Below are 19,620 nucleotides of genomic sequence, written 5' to 3' on the forward strand. Positions count from 1 at the left end.
ATGTTCTGGCTCTGTGTTTGTGTTTGTATTTGCAGCTGGGTCACAGGGGCACACCTTAGACATCATCTTGTACATGCTAGGCGCATTGGTGCTAGTGGTGGTGTTAGTAGTGATACTGCTGCTATACCGCCGGCGAACAGCCTGGACCTCGCGCCGTGGGGCTTTTGAGAGTGCGCGGTACAGCAGGACATCCTCAACGCCCAGCGAATCCGTGGAGAAAAACATCCTCGTGTCTGACATGGAAATGAATGAACAGCAGGAATAACCCTGGCACCTGCTCCTCTGTCTCTCTTCATCCTCGAGCAGTGTGCTTAGCACAGACTGGTGTTCAGAACGTTATGTAGGTCAACATGGAGTCCCACATGTTGACCTGGAGTCCCACCACAGTCTCATTGCAACACAGTTGGCACTGCTTAATGGGGTTATGCCTACAGGATATATTTCTCAGGCATAGTTACATATGTATAAAACTATATATGTTTGCATTCTACCAGTGGATTTTGCTTCCTAGGGATGATCTGATAAATGGAGCAATTTGTATCCACGAGGGCACCCCAGTAAACAGGTTTCAACTGTGTTATTGACCTTGACAACAAAGTATTTCAATGTAAAAGGCACAATTCAATGAACAAACTCATCATGCACTCACTGTGCCTGATGAGCCTCCTGGCAGTTTTAGCATGGTTCAAATGTTGGCGCAGTGTTATCTGCAGTCTTACGCACTGTTTCTCAGACCCACACTTCCACAGTCAGTAGGAGGATGCTGTGTGTGTTTACACTGAGGGAGCGGGTTCTGGACTGCTGTCGACACTCTCTAGGAAACTGGTCCAATGACCAGCTGTTAATCTCCTGGTGGCTGTACTCAGAAGGACCTTGACCTTGGAAAGCTGTCGACAAAGAGTAGCATAGAAAATAGCCAGAGGTTGGTGGTGAATCAAGATGTAGAACTGGCATGTAAGCCCAGTTAACACTTCATGGGCTGTACCTCATCTGACCCATTACATTTTAATGTACTGAGCTCACTTTTAAGATGTGTAAAGCATTTGGAAGAGTAGCTGGAAGGATGCTGTTTCCTCAGGTGAGGAGAGCCCTGGACAAGGGCTGTAACAACAAAATTTAGCAGTAAGCCGTTCATGGATGATGTCAGGAATCACTTCTTCATACAAAAAGCAGTGGAAATGTGGAGCACTCTTCCCTCAAAAACTTAACTGAAAAGATGAAAACTAAGATTGATTGGACTTCTGTTCAGTAGAGGCATTAGGGGTTACAGAACAAAGATGAATGAGTAGCATTAAAAGATAAATCGATCATGAACTTAACAGGATTGAAAGACAGTTGGTGTTCTCCTACTCCTATTTTACTGATCCATAAGCCATTGATCAAAACTGAAAGGCTTGTTTTCAAAGATGACTGTATAGCTGAGAGAATGAACAAGTCAAGCATGTTGATTACAATGTGTAGGGGAAGGCAGTAAGCCAGTATAGATTTGATGTAGACCACGTCAGATTAATAGTTAGTAGGAAACTTAGTAGGAAACATCTTATATTGCAGATCACAACGACCTTTTGGGTTATAGGACAATAGAGGGGAGGAACTGAAAGAATGCATCTTAAGTGCTGATGTGTAACCATGATCAGTGAAAGATTTGTGCCCAAGGTAGATTGGATTATAAGGTGGTTCCCTCTCTGCGAAATGCTGTGCATTTCTTAGACTTCTAACAGTGTCTGTCAGGGTGACTTACGGCTGAACTGATCACGTACTCATCAAAGGAAAAATCCCACATTTCTATTGTTTAAAGGATTGAGTTTGGGTGGAAACCTTCTACAAGGGCTGATTTCATGAGCTTAAGATTCCAGTCATTACTCCTAGGGATGCACACTCATTCCCTACAACATGTCCTCAAATTTTCATGAATGGGAAATCACATGGCGACAAAATTGTGAGTGATGAGATGATGCATCCAAATTCCAAGTAAGGTGTTCTCCTCGCAGACAGGTCCGTACCAGAGCACAGGTTTGTAACATGAAGCCAATATACCCGAACTAGTATGTGAATGTAAAATGTGCAGAAGCACATTCAAACTAGTAACTAGTGTAGGATTTATATTAAAGGGGTTAAGATCTTTATTATCTTACAAAATGATTGGGCGAAGCATCATGATATGGCAGTAAGCCTGAATTACATTTCATTTATTATTTCTGAAACTAAACAAAATGGTTTTTTGGGTGCATTGGGGTGTTAGGTTCCATTTCATTACGTTATGGGCTTCCAGTCCCTTACGTACTCGCTGTGACTGTGCTATATGGTGCTTACTGGAGGGGTTAGGATATATGTTGGCAGTTGTATAGATGGGTGAGTGGATAAGTACTTGGTGTTAGATCAACATCAATCCAGGGCTTTTGAGCTACTTTCACTAGGCTGCCTTTTATGCATGACAGGACCATGAGCTGATGTTCAAGGGAGGTCAGATACAATGTTTCTACAGGTGATCTTGTCATACGGACCTCCAGGTAAAGTGTTAAATTGTGTGCATTGACAGTAGTCATGAAGAATGGTATTGTTAAAGGAAAGAGTATAGGGTCTGTGAAGCAGATGAGGTAAGCGCAGTTAAAGCAAGATTTGAGATTACTGAGGGAAGGGTTGAGGCATGTTTGGCTAATAGTGAGAGGTGTGAAAACATTAGCCAATTAGTGAGTTGTACAAGGTTAATAGCGGGTTAATACATCTTGAAAGTGATTCATCTTGCATTGAAGGAGAACAAGTCTGAAAACAAAGGAAACAGAAGTCCCTGAATTTTAAGATCATCCTTTTGATTGCTGGAGATGAATCTTTCTGTTCTTTAAAGCTAAAAAGATTGCAACACCAGGCACCAACATTTTTTCCACTTACGCCAGTACCAGGAATTCTGTAGGGCACTTTATTGAAATAGTTTGTGCATGAAGCTACAAAAAGTATTGATGACAATCAAATGATGTGAAGGGGGAGGGTGGGGACGGATTAGAAGATATGGAGTTGGTCTGTGCTGGTATCCTGAACTAGGCTCACAGCAAACCAGTAGCCAGCGTTACACCATGCCCACAAAGAAGCAATGGAAAGAGAAGTCATGGGGGAGGTGCAGGGTTTCTGATTTGCTGTGATATTGCCTGATTCACACTGACAGTCAAAGACCAATTTAATCTATTCAAGAGGTTCTTCTATTAGAGTAACATCTGCTAGTTTTTTTCCCCTGGGGTGGGGGTAATGAAATGAGCAGGGGAGTTTTAACGCCCCCCCCCCTTTCCCATATGGAACATTATTTCAAGCTTTCAAAACATACATGTTTACTTTGTGATTGAGGAGCTGCAACAACTCATTTTCTGTCCATTTCTATTGCCAAGTATAACAAAGGCAGAGAAATTTGCCAAACAGGATTCTCGGAATAAAGTGTTTTCTTAATTTTATGTTGTGAAGAGTTTTCATTTTGCCATTAATCCCTCACCAGTATTCTCAAAGAGATAAAGGTGTAGGGCAGCCAACCACAGTTCTGTGAAGTGCTTCCAATAGCCAAGGACACCAGTCAATGAAAGCAAGCATGCAGGTACAGCAGGCAGTGAAGAAAGCTAATGGCATGCTGGCCTTCATAACAAGAGGAGTTGAGTATAGGAGCAAAGAAGTCCTTCTGCAGCTGTACAGGGCCCTGGTGAGACCACACCTGGAGTGTTGTGTGCAGTTTTGGTCTCCAAATTTGAGGAAAGACATTCTTGCTGTTGAGGGAGTGCAGCGTAGATTCACGAGGTCAATTCCCAGAATGGCAGGAAAGATTGGAGCAACTGGGCTTGTATACACCTGAGTTTAGAAGGTTGAGAGGGGATCTGATTGAGATGTATAATATTATTAAGGGATTGGACACTCTCGAGGCAGGAAGCATGTTTCCGCTGATGGGTGAGTCCAGAACCAGAGGACACAGTTTAAAAATAAGGGGTGGGCCATTTAGAACAGAGTTGAGGAAAAACTTCTTCACCCAGAGAGTGGTGGATATATGGAATGCTCTGCCCCAGAAGGCAGTGGAGGCCAACTCCCTGGATACTTTCAAGAAAGAGATGGATAGAGCTCTTAAAGATAGTGGAATCAAGGGTTATGGGGATAACGCAGGAACAAGATACTGAATGTGGATGATCAGCCATGATCATAATGAATGGTGGTACTGGCTCAAATGGCCTACTCCAGCACCTATTGTCTATTGACACAAGACTGGATATTCATACGACCCACTCAACTTTCTTACTGTTCATTTCAGTCAGAAAGTTATCGCAAATCAATTTGACCACTACCTTTATGGGGCCATTGGGAGTGGGTAGTGAATGCCTAGCTCACCTGCATCACCACATCTTTGAGAATGAAATATGAACAGTGCTAGAAGGAAGAAATTCAGGGACCCCCATCTCCAGTCTTTCAGGATTGTATGGCTTCCTCATTTATCTCTCATACCAAAGGCAGCTTGAACGCATTGTTTAGTAGGCTTGGCTTTGCTCTGATGATAATTAGTACTTAGTGGGTTCAGCTCCCGATAATTGACTAACCTTGAGTCTCTTCTAGCACATTTGTTGTGTAAGGGCTTCAGGACCTTTGGGCAACCTTGAGATGATGGCATGGAGCTACACCTCACTGAGTATAAATACCACAGTGTAAGTGAAGTTAGCGCACTCTGGAAGTCTACACCAGATTAGACCACTATGCTACACTTTAAACTGGAAGACTCTCAAGCACATGAAAATGAAACAATAAAAAAGATAGATTATTCCTTACCAAATGTAACTATAAGTCAGAGGCCGGTATATCTGTGATTACCATGTATAGCAATATTTAGCATTAATGTACAATAAATAGTCTTACTTTCAAGTCAAAGTCTGAAGACATTTTTTGACTTTACCTTCTTGACCAGTCTGCAAAGAAACCAAACTCATACTGTGGCATCAAACTACATGATAAAAAAAAAACCATGCTCCAGAGAAGTGAAAAACATTTATTCTTGAAATTACCCCTTTTGGGCTGGTTAGTATGTTTTATAATGACACGTTCACAGCGGACTAATTTTGGCCAGCACATATTAAATGGAAAACATTATGAATAGCCCAATAAAAATCTGCTTGCATTTACTTAATGATCTGTTTAACCCAGCAATCCATAATGAAACATGAAGCTCAACAGAGAAAGATGGAGGATATGTCAGTGACAATTTGTGAGGTGATGCCCCTTTACACCCACCCTCCCCAACTCACTGCGAATTGTATCCATTATGTGCAGTGTCTGGAATACACAATCCCTTAATAACAACTGATTGTTTCAGATGAAGTTCACGAAGAGGAAAGCATGAGTTGGGAAACAGGCTTTGATTTACAATACAGGAACCTGCGCTTTTCTGAGGAATTGTGAACAAACTCCACTTGGCTAGATTTTTGACCTTCTTCAATCAACCTTCATCAGTAATATTTGATCAGGTTTCAATTTCTGGCTGATATCAAGATTTTCCTTTCTCCAATTAACACTAAATAAGTTAAGATGGTGTTTATAACACTATTGGATAGATGCGAACTGGATAACTGGAAGATTTCAGCTGCTCACAATCGGAAATGGCTTGCAGAAAGTTACTCCAGTGTTCTGCTGAGGTCTGATGTTGATGAGTGCACTGAGAGAATACATGGTTAATTTGCAAGTATAAATATCTTTGTAAAGGAGCAGAGTTCCTGTTGTAATAGAAAAATGTTACGTTTTATCCCTTCTTGTTTATATAACTTGACAACTGGCATTATCAGAATCACAGGGATCCTAGTTGAAACCTTTGAAGAACAGCTTATCCATGAGGTACTGCTAACAAAATAAATGTTCTCACAAGCCTCACTGACCAGTTCCTATTGGAATTACAGAGTGAGATCGTGGGTTATTTTAAAGCTATACCTTTTCATTTAGCTGGGTCAGATGAAAACACCAATCACATGATGAAAATTGACTACAATTTCTGGAAGGATTCAATCAGCAATTACCAGGACAGAATTCCAACACCATCCTTCCACAATGTCACACCCTTGCATCGTGTGAACCTTCCACTCCACAAACACAAAAGGATAAGCAGAAGAGATGTCTTCTCCAGCCATTTCTGAAAACAGGGAATCAACTGAAATTCATAATGTCAAAAATGGTGCTAATAGTTCACCGTATATCTCATGCAAACAATGGTTCTGGCCAGACAGAGAGAAAATAATAGGTAGAAACTACCTTGTCAAATTGAAATGGAGTTTCTAAAGAAGGGTCCCAACCCAAAACATCAGCTTTCCTGTTCCTTTGTTGCGAGCTGGCCTGCTGTGTTCCTCCAGCTCCATGCTGTATTATCTTTCATTCCACTCTGGACAGTTCTTACTATCTCTTGTTAAATTGAAACTAGTTTATTCAGGAAACTGATCACATGATCCAAACTCCTGGTCTTTGAAATAAATGTTTAATTGTAATGTCCAGACTGCTTTGCTTCGGTCTAGTAAGAAATAGTTTGCTGTTAACAGTGACCCAGTCTGCTCAGAATCTAACTGGTGATAGCACAATCAGACTCCAGCCTTAACAAAAGAAATAGAAAGGACTGTAGATGCTGAGGAATCCTGATGAAGAGTTTCAACCCAAAATGTCGACTTTCCTGCTCCTTGGATGCTGTTGGACCTGCTGTGCTCCTCCAACTCCACATTTTATCGACTCCAGGCTCAGCAAAATCTGCTGTGAATCTAAATCCTCTTCAAAATCTGGATTCTGGAAGAAAAATTTTATATACATTGAAGAAAATGAACCAAGTCAGTACACCAACATTATCATCCCACATCTTCTTCAACTCCACAAGGAATTCTGAAAGTTTAGCCAACTTTCTCCACATTAATTTGATATCGTACATTAATTTGAACTCTTACAAAAAGGAACAATCACTGAACACTGACTTTGACTCACACAAAAAGCAATTAACATCTATATCTTCTTAATTATAGCTTCCTTCTTCTTTGTATGCCGTGTGTACATACGTTGTGTCAATCATCCCCTATCCCACCAACCACCACCCCCCCATCCCGGTTCTGAGGAAGGGTCACCGGGTTCGAAACATTAACTCTGATTTTTCTTCACAGATGCTGCCAGACCAGCTGAGCTTTTCCAGCAACGTCTGTTTTTATCCCCAGTACAGCCCCTGGCTATGGAATGCATGAATAAACAAGACTTCTGTTTTAACCCAAAGGAGTTTGTTACAGGTCATTAAATGTTCTTAAATTGGACTTTACAAACAGAATGGGGACAATACAACAGTCTATTTCAGAAGGAAGAGAAGATTTTTTTAAGAAGGGGAGGACAATAAATAGCTCAAATCACATCTCCCTCTTGTCCATAACTATTGTAACTGAACAGCAGTGGAGGAAGGACAGTGATTCCAGAAGAAACAAGGACACCTTCTTCTCAATGGAACAGAATTAAAAGAGAAAGTTTAACAATCCTGTATTTTACTTCACAGAATAAGAGCAGGCTGCCATTCATGAGTGATGCTGTGTATCTGCAGAATAGCCTGGAACAAAAATTGCAAAAAAGGAAGCTAAGAGTTGGATAATAAAATGTGAGGCTGGATGAACACAGCAGGCCAAGCAGCATCTCAGGAGCACAAAAGCTGACGTTTCGGGCCTAGACCCTTCATCAGAGAGGGGGATGGGGGGAGGGAACTGGAATAAATAGGGAGAGAGGGGGAGGCGGACCGAAGATGGAGAGTAAAGAAGATAGGTGGAGAGGGTGTAGGTGGGGAGGTAGGGAGGGGATAGGTCAGTCCAGGGAAGACGGACAGGTCAAGGAGGTGGGATGAGGTTAGTAGGTAGCTGGGGGTGCGGCTTGGGGTGGGAGGAAGGGATGGGTGAGAGGAAGAACCGGTTAGGGAGGCAGAGACAGGTTGGACTGGTTTTGGGATGCAGTGGGTGGGGGGGAAGAGCTGGGCTGGTTGTGTGGTGCAGTGGGGGGAGGGGATGAACTGGGCTGGTTGAGGGATGCAGTGGGGGAAGGGGAGATTTTGAAACTGGTGAAGTCCACATTGATACCATATGGCTGCAGGGTTCCCAGGCGGAATATGAGTTGCTGTTCCTGCAACCTTCGGGTGGCATCATTGTGGCAGTGCAGGAGGCCCATGATGGACATGTCATCAAGAGAATGGGAGGGGGAGTGGAAATGGTTTGCGACTGGGAGGTGCAGTTGTTTGTTGCGAACTGAGCGGAGGTGTTCTGCAAAGCGGTCCCCAAGCCTCCGCTTGGTTTCCCCAATGTAGAGAAAGCCGCACCGGGTACAGTGGATGCAGTATACCACATTGGCAGATGTGCAGGTGAACCTCTGCTTAATGTGGAATGTCATCTTGGGGCCTGGGATGGGGGTGAGGGAGGAGGTGTGGGGACAAGTGTAGCATTTCCTGCGGTTGCAGGGGAGGTGCCGGGTGTGGTGGGGTTGGAGGGCAGTGTGGAGCGAACAAGGGAGTCACGGAGAGAGTGGTCTCTCCGGAAAGCAGACAGGGGTGGGGATGGAAAAATGTCTTGGGTGGTGGGGTCGGATTGTAAATGGCGGAAGTGTCGGAGGATAATGCGTTGTATCCGGAGGTTGGTAGGGTGGTGTGTGAGAACGAGGGGGATCCTCTTGGGGCGGTTGTGGCGGGGGCGGGGTGTGAGGGATGTGTCACGGGAAATGCGGGAGACGCGGTCAAGGGCGTTCTCAATCACCGTGGGGGGGAAGTTGCGGTCCTTAAAGAACTTGGACATCTGGGATGTGCGGGAGTGGAATGTCTTATCGTGGGAGCAGATGCGGCGGAGGCGGAGGAATTGGGAATAGGGGATGGAATCCTCCCAGTCGCAAACCATTTCCACTCCCCCTCCCATTCTCTTGATGACATGTCCATCATGGGCCTCCTGCACTGCCACAATGATGCCACCCGAAGGTTGCAGGAACAGCAACTCATATTCCGCCTGGGAACCCTGCAGCCATATGGTATCAATGTGGACTTCACCAGTTTCAAAATCTCCCCTTCCCCCACTGCATCCCTCAACCAGCCCAGTTCATCCCCTCCCCCCACTGCACCACACAACCAGCCCAGCTCTTCCCCCCCACCCACTGCATCCCAAAACCAGTCCAACCTGTCTCTGCCTCCCTAACCGGTTCTTCCTCTCACCCATCCCTTCCTCCCACCCCAAGCCGCACCCCCAGCTACCTACTAACCTCATCCCACCTCCTTGACCTGTCCGTCTTCCCTGGACTGACCTATCCCCTCCCTACCTCCCCACCTACACCCTCTCCACCTATCTTCTTTACTCTCCATCTTCGGTCCGCCTCCCCCTCTCTCCCTATTTATTCCAGTTCCCTCCCCCCATCCCCCTCTCTGATGAAGGGTCTAGGCCCGAAACGTCAGCTTTTGTGCTCCTGAGATGCTGCTTGGCCTGCTGTGTTCATCCAGCCTCACATTTTATTATCTTGGAATCTCCAGCATCTGCAGTTCCCATTATCTCTGAAGCTAAGAGTTGGAGATTACTAATATCATTCCAGTCTTAAAATCAAACAAATACTGAAATGTTAGCCCTGGAAAAGCAGAACAAAAATATCCTATAAACATAGATTTTCTTTAATTCTATAGTCTACAGGCAATCTGTGTATAATTTACACCTACACAGAAGAAGGAAATAATTTATTGCATCATTTGATTGAAGCAATCTGTATACTTAGGGTGATAACCATAGCTTTATCGCTGCATTGTATAAAATGCAAAAGTATTCCACTTCTTCAGAGATTCAAAGATTTATGACTGGGGGTTCTCCATTTTGAAGTTATAGTATGACGACGTGTACCTTCATTAATGTCACATCCACCACGGTCCATGCAGGTTCTCTCACATAATCACCCACCCTTCTGCTCATTTTGTGTGGAAAGCAGTTCTATGGCAACTTAAATGGTGAATCATGTGTGAGTAGCAGTGTTTAATAGAGTTAAGTGTTGAGGTGCCATATTTGATGGCCACCCAAGTACCTCGTCATTTGCTGCAAGTGTGAAGCATCACGAGAGTCCGTGGTCTTTGCTCTCACCTATCCTAGACAATGTCTGCATCAGAAGACTTCCTCTGCTTAAATGATGTCTCATTACAGCATTTGCTCCAAGACATTCAAGGCCAGAAAGAAGGTGCTGTTCCCCTTTGATGGGGGCGAGAAGCACTCTTATCAGGCTCAGGTCACACAAAATGTTATCACCTTTTGTAGGCATCAGAGAAGGAAGAAGATGATCGCACTCCTGCTCTTCACAAAGATAGGGGCCACCATCTTCTGACTGCTATCACACACCCATGGGATAATCTCTCAGTCCAACTCTGCCACTGCTCAGCATTATCACATAGATCTGCCAACCTCACTATCACAAGCATGATGTGCACTGTAGGGCACGATGTAAACAGTCTTCTGATACTTCCCAGACACTTCACTTCCTACTCACTGACTCAGGAGGTCTCACTACCATTGCAGTCAACCTTTGTCTCTCATTGCAGGACAAGAACCCAAAGTTAACTGTTTGTCTCTCTGCAGATCCTGTCAAACCTGCTCAGTAGTGTTTATTTTAATTTCAAGTCTCCAGTATCCACAGTGTTTTGCTTTTATATTAATGGAATATCACTTCTTAGTGAATAACAACATTTAAAATGGACTAGTACTAACCTCACTACAGCGCCTATTTCCAAGGTCTTTTAGAAATAACAAAGTCACAAAACTAAACTATTTAAAAACACAGCTGTGTCTTTGAGAAAAGGCTGCGCCCACTTCAAAAACATTTTCACATTTATCAGCTTAAGTTTACATTAGCCTGAGCCATAGAACAAAAATAAAACTATAAACCTTACCGTTGTCCCAGCTACATGACTTTCTTCCCAACAGAAAAAGCATGATTAAACAAAATATAATTTAACTCCTCACTTGCTTAATCAAGTGGAAATAATTAACTATTGAAGGACCCTACAATGTCGGAGATCCGGGCCAGCACAGCTCTCGGCAGCTGCTCAATATGCACTTGGATGTGGATTCCATCACCTGGCCATGGGGCATCACTGTCAAGAGCAGAGCAAAAGAAGGATAGAGCCCCTCCAATGTGGAAATGCCATTTGGCCCATCAAGTCTGCACGATCCTTCAAAGAACATCCCAACCAGACACAGCCCCTTACCCAATCCCTGTCACCTCACATTTACCATGACTAATCCACCTAGCCTGCACATTCTTGAACACAAAGGGCAATTTAGTATGGCCAAATTACCTAACCTGAACATCTTTGGACTGTGGAAGGAAGCAGAAGCACCCAGGGGAAACCTGTGCAGACATGGGGAGAGTGTGCAAACTCCACACAGACACCCAAGGCTGGAATCGAACCTGAGTCCCTAATGCTGTGAGGCTGCAGTGCTGAGCACTGAGCCACTGTGCTGCTCTTGCTGTGAAGAAAGCATGGGATGAGGCACCTCAACTCCACCTCAATATTCCCTACTTCTCAAGGAGACTGAGTGTTGCCAGTGGTAGGCAGGTTGGCACCACAAAGTTTCACCTCAGGGTCTCCAGAGGTTCCCTTCTTGTCTGTCTCTCCTCTGGGAGGGACCTGATTACCTGCAGCACATCAGGCAAAGGGGTCACTCACTCTGCTGGAGGCCACAGAGAACACTGCTCAAGAGTCTCCAAGTGTCCAGGACGTCAGCTGTCAGGCCCACACCAGACATAACTGTAGACAAAAGAAATTTTAAAAAAGCCTTTGAGTGCAACTTGGTGGCACCAGTATTGAATTGATGTAAATAAATAAAACACACCTAAATATTAGGCTTAGGAGGTTTAACATTAAATGTTCTCATTAGAGACACACAGCATGGAAACAGACCCTTCAGTCGAACTGGTCCATGTACCCAAACTAAACTAGTCCCAGCTATCTGCATTTGGCCAAAACCCCTCCAAACCTTTCCTATTCATGTACTTACCTGAATATTTTTTAAACATTGTAACTGTACCCATATCCACCACTTTCTCAGGCAGTTCATTCCACACACGAACCACTCTCAGTGTGAAAAGGTTGCTTATGTCGTTGTTAAATTTTTCTCTTCTCACCTTAAAAAAATGCCCCCTAGTTTTCAACTCCCCCACCCGAGGGAAAAGATTCTTGTCATTCACTTTACTTATGCCTCTCATGATGTTATAAACCTCAGTAACGTCACCCCTCAACCTCCTACACTCCAGTGACAAATGTCCCAGACTTTCCATTCCATTTTTATATCTCAACACCCCATTCCCAGAAATATCTGGTAAATCTTTTCTCAACCCTCTCCAATTTAACAACGTCCTTCTTTTAGCGGGGGCAACCAGAAATGGGCACAGTACTCTAGAAGAGGCCTCATCAATGTCTTGTTTGATGTTGTGCCATTCCCCAAAATGGAATGTAAATCGTTCTATGAACTGACTCCTCACTTAAAATGAGATGACGCTTTTCTCTCAGGACATTTGATTCTCCATTTCATCAGTGTAATGTGTTTTCCCGTACTCGCCCTTGTGACCCAGCCAACCATGGGCCTAGCCTTTGAGCAGCACAGTAGCAACTCCAGTGTTCAGGGACGCACACTTTGTCCCACCAACTCAATGGCAGAATATCAGAAACAAAAAGAAATTGCTGGAAAAGCTCAGTAGGTCTGGCAGCATCTGTAAAGAGAAATCAGAGTTAACATTTCAGGAGCAGTGATTCTTCCACAGAACAGGCAGGATATCAGGCCTGGGACAGTCACACAGCACCAGCAGTTCATAGACATCATGTCTTGAGTGTACAAGAGCCAAAGATCTTTCCCATTCCTGGGATCTTTGTACCCAGGCTACAGATTCTTAGTGCATTTGGTAAACAAAACCCTACTGACAGATTCCTTGTGGGGCTAATCGAGAGGTGTTAGCACTTGTCCACCTCACTGGAAGCTCACTCACAGAGGAAGTGCAGCCACTGCAATGATACAGAGTAAAACTGTAAGGGGGCAGGGTACAGATGGGGCTAATACCATCAAGCAGCATGTGACAGACCTGTAGGGCCTTCTTCAGTTTGAGAGCTCTCCGTCTAGTCTTCTCTTTCATGGAGGGCTAGAATACTGCAGGTCTCCGGATTTATGGGAGTACCCACTGTCTTACTGCTAAAAGTGCTCACAGTTAACTCTGAGCCTACAGCACTCTCAGCTCAGCTTCCTGCCTCAAAATTATCATGCAACAAGCAGGTAGAAAAAAGAACTTTGACAACACAGTGTGGAACTGGAGGAACACAGGGGCCAGGCAGCATCACAGGAGCAGGAAAGTTGATGCTTCGGATCGGAACTCTGCTGTGCTCCTCCAGCTCCACACTGTGTTATCTCTGACTCTAGCATCTGCAGTTTTGCTATCTCCAAACAAAAAAGAACTTTTTTTTTCCAAACAATAATACAAAATGAAACACTTATCAGTAAACGAGGTTTATTGAATTGTGAATGCAGTGGCATCCCAGCCAGCTGGTCCATACCAAACTGACCAGGAAAAGAAATGTGTAGCTTAGTTCCCCTGGAAACCATAGGAGCCAATAAGGTTCACCCAGGCTTCTCTGGCCTATCATACTGTAGCCTGATGTTCTTAGCATCTCTGGGAGCTCTCCTGGGCCATCCCAGTGTTTTCGGTTTCTTCTTAATTATCAGAGGAGACCTTTTATTATTCCATCTCTTCCTCTCCCAAGTCAACACCCTTCCTACAATAAGACTGCGACCAGTGTAGCAAACAGTGATAGTCTCTGGATGATGTGTACAACAATGCTCTGTCGGACTGCTAAAATCTCATCATTCGGAGACTACAGTCTGTAAATATTGGACAGAAATAGCTCCCAACAATACATGCACCCTTCCCATCCAACTATCCCCTCTCAACCTACAGACCCGAATCCCACAATGCCCAGCTCCACCCCAACACAAAGCTCCATCCCACAAAACATCAGCTCCCCACATACCCCCACGCCACAACCCTCCCGATCCCAAACCCCCTCCACGGCCCTCCCTCAACAGCTCAGCACACCCAACACTGCAGCACCCTCTCAATACTGCTTTAGACAGTCAGCCTAGCTTTTTTGCTTAAGCAACTGAACTCTAAATTGACCCCATATCCTTCCAACTGAGGTGCAAGGTGCTAGCACTGAGTCAAGGCTCAAGCCATCAGTGTTGTTACCAGTGCTGTGATTCTTTTCTACATTCCCTCCAATGAAATGTCTTTTCTTGCTCCCACCTTGTATTTTTATGTGTTTGTCACAGAAATAGGAGCATGAAGGATGATGGAAGGTAATCCGTAGGTCAGGACAGAGTGTGCAAGTTACTCAGACTAACATGAAGTTGGAACTTTCCATGCTGGATTAATGTCAACTATCCAAATAATTGCACAGAATCACTGCCAATGCAGTGAACATGGGTGGAGTCAGGTACTGTTTGTTCTGCAAGCCTGAAGTAAAAACCATCTTGGAACTTGAGAGATCAGTTCTTTGTCCTCTTTTGTTTGTCATTTATAGAAAAAATTTGGTTGACAATATAGAAGGCACAGTTAGTAACACCAAAATTGGTAGCACAGTAGACAGTGAAGAAGGTTTTCTAAGATTACCAAGGATCTTGAAAAGATCGGTCAATGGGCTGAAATTGACAATGGAGTTCAATCTGGATAAATGTGAGGTATTGCTTTTTGGTACAATAAACAGGAGCAGGACTTATACAATTAACGGTAGGGCTTTGGGTAGTGTTGTAGAACAGAGGGAACTAGGGGTTCAAGTGCACAATTCTTCACAGTTTGCGTGATATATAGACAGGGTGGTTAAAAAGGAGTTTAGCACGTTTGCCTTCATTACAGAGTCCTTTGAGCATATGAGTTAGTAAGTGATAATAAAATGTGAGGCTGGATGAACACAGCAGGCCAAGCAGCATCTCAGGAGCATTATCTCTGAGTTAGTAAGTGATGTTGAGGCTGTACATAACATTGGTGATGCCTCTTCTGGTGTACTTTGTCCATCTCTAGTCATCCTTCTAATAGAAAGTATATTATTAAGCTGGAGAGGGTTCAAAAGAGATTTACCACGACATTGCCAACCACAAAACTTTTGAGTTATAAAGAAAGGCTGGATAGGCTGCAATTGTTTTCCACTAGAGCATAGGAGGTTGAGAGGTGACTGTATAAAAGTTTATGAAATCATGAGGGATATCGATAAAGTTAATAGCAGGTGTTTTTTTTCTCTAGATGGGGGATTTCAAGACTGGGGTCATATTTTTAAGGTGAGGATAGAAAATTTAAAAAGACATGAGGGAGAAATTATTTTACACAGAGGATAGTTCACGTGTGGAATGAAATTCCTGAGGAAGTCGTGGGTGTGGGCACAAACAATGTTTAAAATACATTTGAATAAATACTTGAATAGGAAAGGTTTGGAGGCATATGCGCCAGGAGTAGACAGGTGGGACTAGCTTAGTTTGCAATTATGTTCGTTGTGGACTGGTTGAACCATGCTGTATGACTCAACCAGTGCTCGAACTCAAGCTGAGGCAAACAAATCTTATTCACTAATATACTTTCTCACACCAGCCCACACAAACCAAAGATGGCAACCAGTTTTTAATCTCTATTTTTGTGTATTCCTGGAAGGACAAAAACCAAAAAAAAATTTGTCAGCAAGGGGTGCCTTTCTAATAATAGCAGAGAGATACTCAGCCTTCTCATTAAGTCTTCCTGTTTTGCCATTTCTCTCTCTCTCTCTCTGCTTGAAGTTTGCCTGACACTCTGCAGGTACAACATTCTATGCGGCCCACGTGGGACTTTGCCAGACAGCCAGTGAATTGACACCACACAGTTTTTTTGACAGTAGCAGTCCTGTTTTAAAAACATAATTTGCAATTAAAAGTTAAAAAATGTCCGTTGCAATTTGGATTTTTAATGTGACTGGACAAAATTTTAATGGGACAGGACCGAGTGCCAAATGGAAACATAGAAAATAGGAGCAAGAGTTGGCCATTTGGCTTTGCAGGCCCAGCCCACTGTGCCATTCAATATAATTATGGTTGGTCATCCAACAGGTCTTTTTTTATTCATTTGTGGGGTGTGGGCGTTGCTGTCTGGCCTGCATTTTTTGCCCATCCTAAGTTGCCCTTGAGAAGTTGGTGGTGAGCTGCCTTTTTGAATCGCTGCAGTCCTCCTGCTATGGGTTGACCCACAATGCCATTAGGTACCCAATGCTATTAGTACCCTGTTCCTGCTTTTCCCCTTTAACCTTTGTTCCCTTTAGCCCCAAAAGCGTACCTAACTCCTCTTGAAAATATCCAGTGTTTTGGACTGCTTTCTGTGGCAGAAAACTCCACAGGCTCACCATGTTGTGGGTGATGAAATTTTTTCACACCTCAGTGTTAAGTGGCCCACCCTATAAGCTCAAACTATGACCCCTGGTTCTGGACTCCCCTGTCATCAGCTCTGTCCTTTCTGCACTGACCCTGTACAGTTATAGAGCTATAGAGATATGCAGCACAGAAACAGACCCTTCAGTCAAACTCATCCATGCCAACCAGATATCTTAAATAAATCTATTCCTGTTTGCCAGCATTTGGCTCATATCCCTATATTCATATACCTATCCAGGTGCTTTTTAAATGTTGTAATTATACCAGCCTCCACCTCTTCGTCTGGCAGCTCATTCCATAGAAGCACTACCCTCTATGTGAAAATGTTGCCCCTTGGATCCTTTTTAAATCTTGCCCCCCTCACCTTAAACCTATGTCCTCTTGTTTTAGACCTTGCCACCACTAGAAAAGACGTTGTCTATTCACCCTATCCATGCCCCTCATGATTTTATAAACCTTTATAAGGTCACCCCTCAGCCTCCAGCACTCCAGGGAAACCTATTCAGCCTCACCCTATAGCTCAAACCCTCCAAAATCCTTGCAAATCCTTTCTGAACCCTTTCAAGTTTTACAATATCCTTCTTATAGCAGGGAGACCAGAACTGCACACAGTATTCCAATAGGGGCCTAACCAATGTCTGTTCTGTTAGGACTTTATAGGTTTCTATGAGTCTTCCCCTCATTCTTCTGAATTCCAGCGAATATAATCCTAATCAACTCAACTCCTCTGCATACATAAATCCCACCAGCTCAGGAATCAGTCTGATAAACTTTCGCTGCACTCCCTCTATAGCAAAAACAGCCTTCCTCAGATATGGAAACTGAAATGGCACACAATATTCCAGGTTTGCTCTCACCAGGGTCCTGCATAACTGCAGCAATGCATCCTTGCTCTTGTCCTCAAATCATCTCGCTATGAAGGCCAACATCCCATTTGGCTTATTTACTGCCTGCTACACCTGCATGCTTACCTTCAGCACACAGCTCTCTATGCACCCCTTCTTAATTTATAACCATTCAGAAAACAATTCATTTTTTGCTACCAGAGTGGATAACTTCACATTTCTCCACAAAATACTGCATCTGCCATGCATTTGCCCACTCACTCACCCTGTGCAATTCACACTGCAACATCTCTGCATCCTCCTCACAGATCACCCATCTGCCTAGCTTTGTGTGGAGGCATTACATCTAGTTTCCTCATCTAAATCATTAATAAAAATTGTGAATAGCTGGGGTTCTAGTAATCCAAAAAGACCCAATTATTTATAATCTTTGTTTCCCGTCTGCTAACCAATTTTCTATCCACCTCAATACACTACCCCAAATCCCATTGTTTTAATTTCACACATTAATCTGTTATGTGGGACTTTGTCAAAAACCTTCTGGAAGTCCAAATAGACCACATTTACTAGCTCCTCATCATCAAGTCTACCAGTTACATCCTCGAAGATTTCGAGTGTATTTGTCAAGCAAAATTTCCCTTGCAGAAATCCATGCTAACTTAGTCTAATCCTGCCACTTCCTCCCCACCTGCAGAATATTCTGTACCATTTCCATGACATCCTTTATCCTGAATATTACAGAAATGCTTGTCTGTCTTCTATGACTATGGAATTTCCTTCACCCATAGGGTTTCTACACATTGCTATTCTTGTAGTCTTCAGAAATCATATTTGACTGCGTTATTTGCCATTAAGTCTCAGCATGCATTATCACAGGAACTGATGCATTGTCGTATGATCTTATTTTCCTTTGCAGACCTGTGGTGAGATGAAGCCACAGTTGTAAAGGAATTAAACTTTCTCATAAAGGTAGCTTCTGAGGATGAATGAAAGGGCCTGGGTCACAGTGACATAAGATCAGATGAAACTGAAGCTTGGCTCTGGAGGAATCCTAATAAGATGTCTTTTCTACTCCTCTCTGCATATAGTAATGTTCCATAAAGCCTGTAGTAATAAACCAGAGATTATAATCCTTGACATTCTGCTCTTCAGTTTGGAGCATAGATTTTAAGCAGAACCTCTTTCTTAGTTCTACCTTCATTGTTGGTTCCTTCTTGGACCAGAGCAACCAGATTCTTCCCCTCCCACTCCAAGTTCCTAACTAGCCCTGAGCAGATGTCTCAAACCCTGGCACCAGACAGGCCACAGTGTGTTCTGGGCCCATACTCTTGACTGCACAGAACAGCATCTACCCCCTAACTACACTATCCTCCAATACCCACTGTCCCCTTCACGCAAATGGCTTCCACCATCACAGTGCCATTGTCAGTTAGGTCATCCACCCTCACTCTTATTTAAACAAGCTGAAAGTCCCTCAAACCTGTCATATGTTCTGGTTGTGCAAGAAATATTTATTATATTACCAGGAGGGCGACCTGATCTTCTTTCAATACACACCCTTGAAGGCACAGTCTCATTAACACATAAACAGAGTGCTTCTAACAATACTGCACTCTTACACTCTTATATTCAAAAGTGTAAGCATGGATTCCACTTAAAAATCTTTCATTGACCTTGGATCCACAATCTGCTCGCCCAGAGATAGCTTCACTACCAGCTCAGCCTGGTTCATGTTTGTCCTATGGTCTGTGTTTCACATTGGGCATTGCAAACGGTCTTGAAATGGATCAAGTACGTTGGGAGAACAGTGCTCTGGCAGTCTGCAATGTTGAAGGTAGCTCTGCTTTGTCAGGTATTCCAGGAAGTTAGCTAATTTATCTTTTGTGGTATCATTAATGATATTTCTGATTGATGATTGCCCTGCTCTGATATTGTTACATCTTACTTTAGATGCTCTTGTATATTGTTTTTAAGTACATCACTGAATGACATTTAGAATAGGGCCCAGGAGTTTTGAGTGTTGAGCTGATTGAAAGTGTAGTATTAATGTTGTGAACACCCAATGAAAATGGATTATCCTTTTGAATTGCTATGAAGCTGTGACAAAAAAACCTATGTAATGTTAAAAAGGCAGAGTTGTGCTGTTAAGACCATTGTTCACACCAGCCTAAGTGGTCTTCACATGAACAAATTTCTGTAAAGATACAGTTTCCAATCTGGGACCAGTCCTCTCCAAGTGAAGGAAACAATATAACGAACAAAAGATATTTTTTAAAATGGCAAAAGGCTTTTAAATTTTGTGAACATCACAGGCCGGTATGATGCTCTCTTAAAGT

The 19,620-nt window shown here is 43.4% G+C and overlaps 1 protein-coding gene and 1 long non-coding RNA gene across 2 annotated transcripts in view; one reads left to right on the plus strand and one right to left on the minus strand.

The window, feature by feature from the left end:
• The window catches only part of mrc2 (mannose receptor, C type 2), a 248,976-nt gene extending 244,098 nt beyond the window's left edge, over positions 1-4,878 (plus strand). Inside the window, exon 30 of the mRNA XM_048560554.2 lies at positions 36-4,878. Within this exon, the coding sequence (XP_048416511.1) occupies positions 36-265 (230 nt within the window). The 3' untranslated portion in view covers positions 266-4,878. The remainder of the gene's footprint in view (positions 1-35) is intronic.
• A 1,303-nt stretch (positions 4,879-6,181) lies between these two features.
• Positions 6,182-19,620, minus strand: part of LOC125466110 (uncharacterized) — a 45,084-nt gene continuing 31,645 nt past the window's right edge. Inside the window, exon 3 of the long non-coding RNA XR_007250383.2 lies at positions 6,182-6,771. This is a non-coding gene — a long non-coding RNA (uncharacterized LOC125466110). The remainder of the gene's footprint in view (positions 6,772-19,620) is intronic.

This window comes from Stegostoma tigrinum, chromosome 31 (genome assembly GCF_030684315.1).
Source record: "Stegostoma tigrinum isolate sSteTig4 chromosome 31, sSteTig4.hap1, whole genome shotgun sequence".
Taxonomy (NCBI): domain Eukaryota; kingdom Metazoa; phylum Chordata; class Chondrichthyes; order Orectolobiformes; family Stegostomatidae; genus Stegostoma; species Stegostoma tigrinum.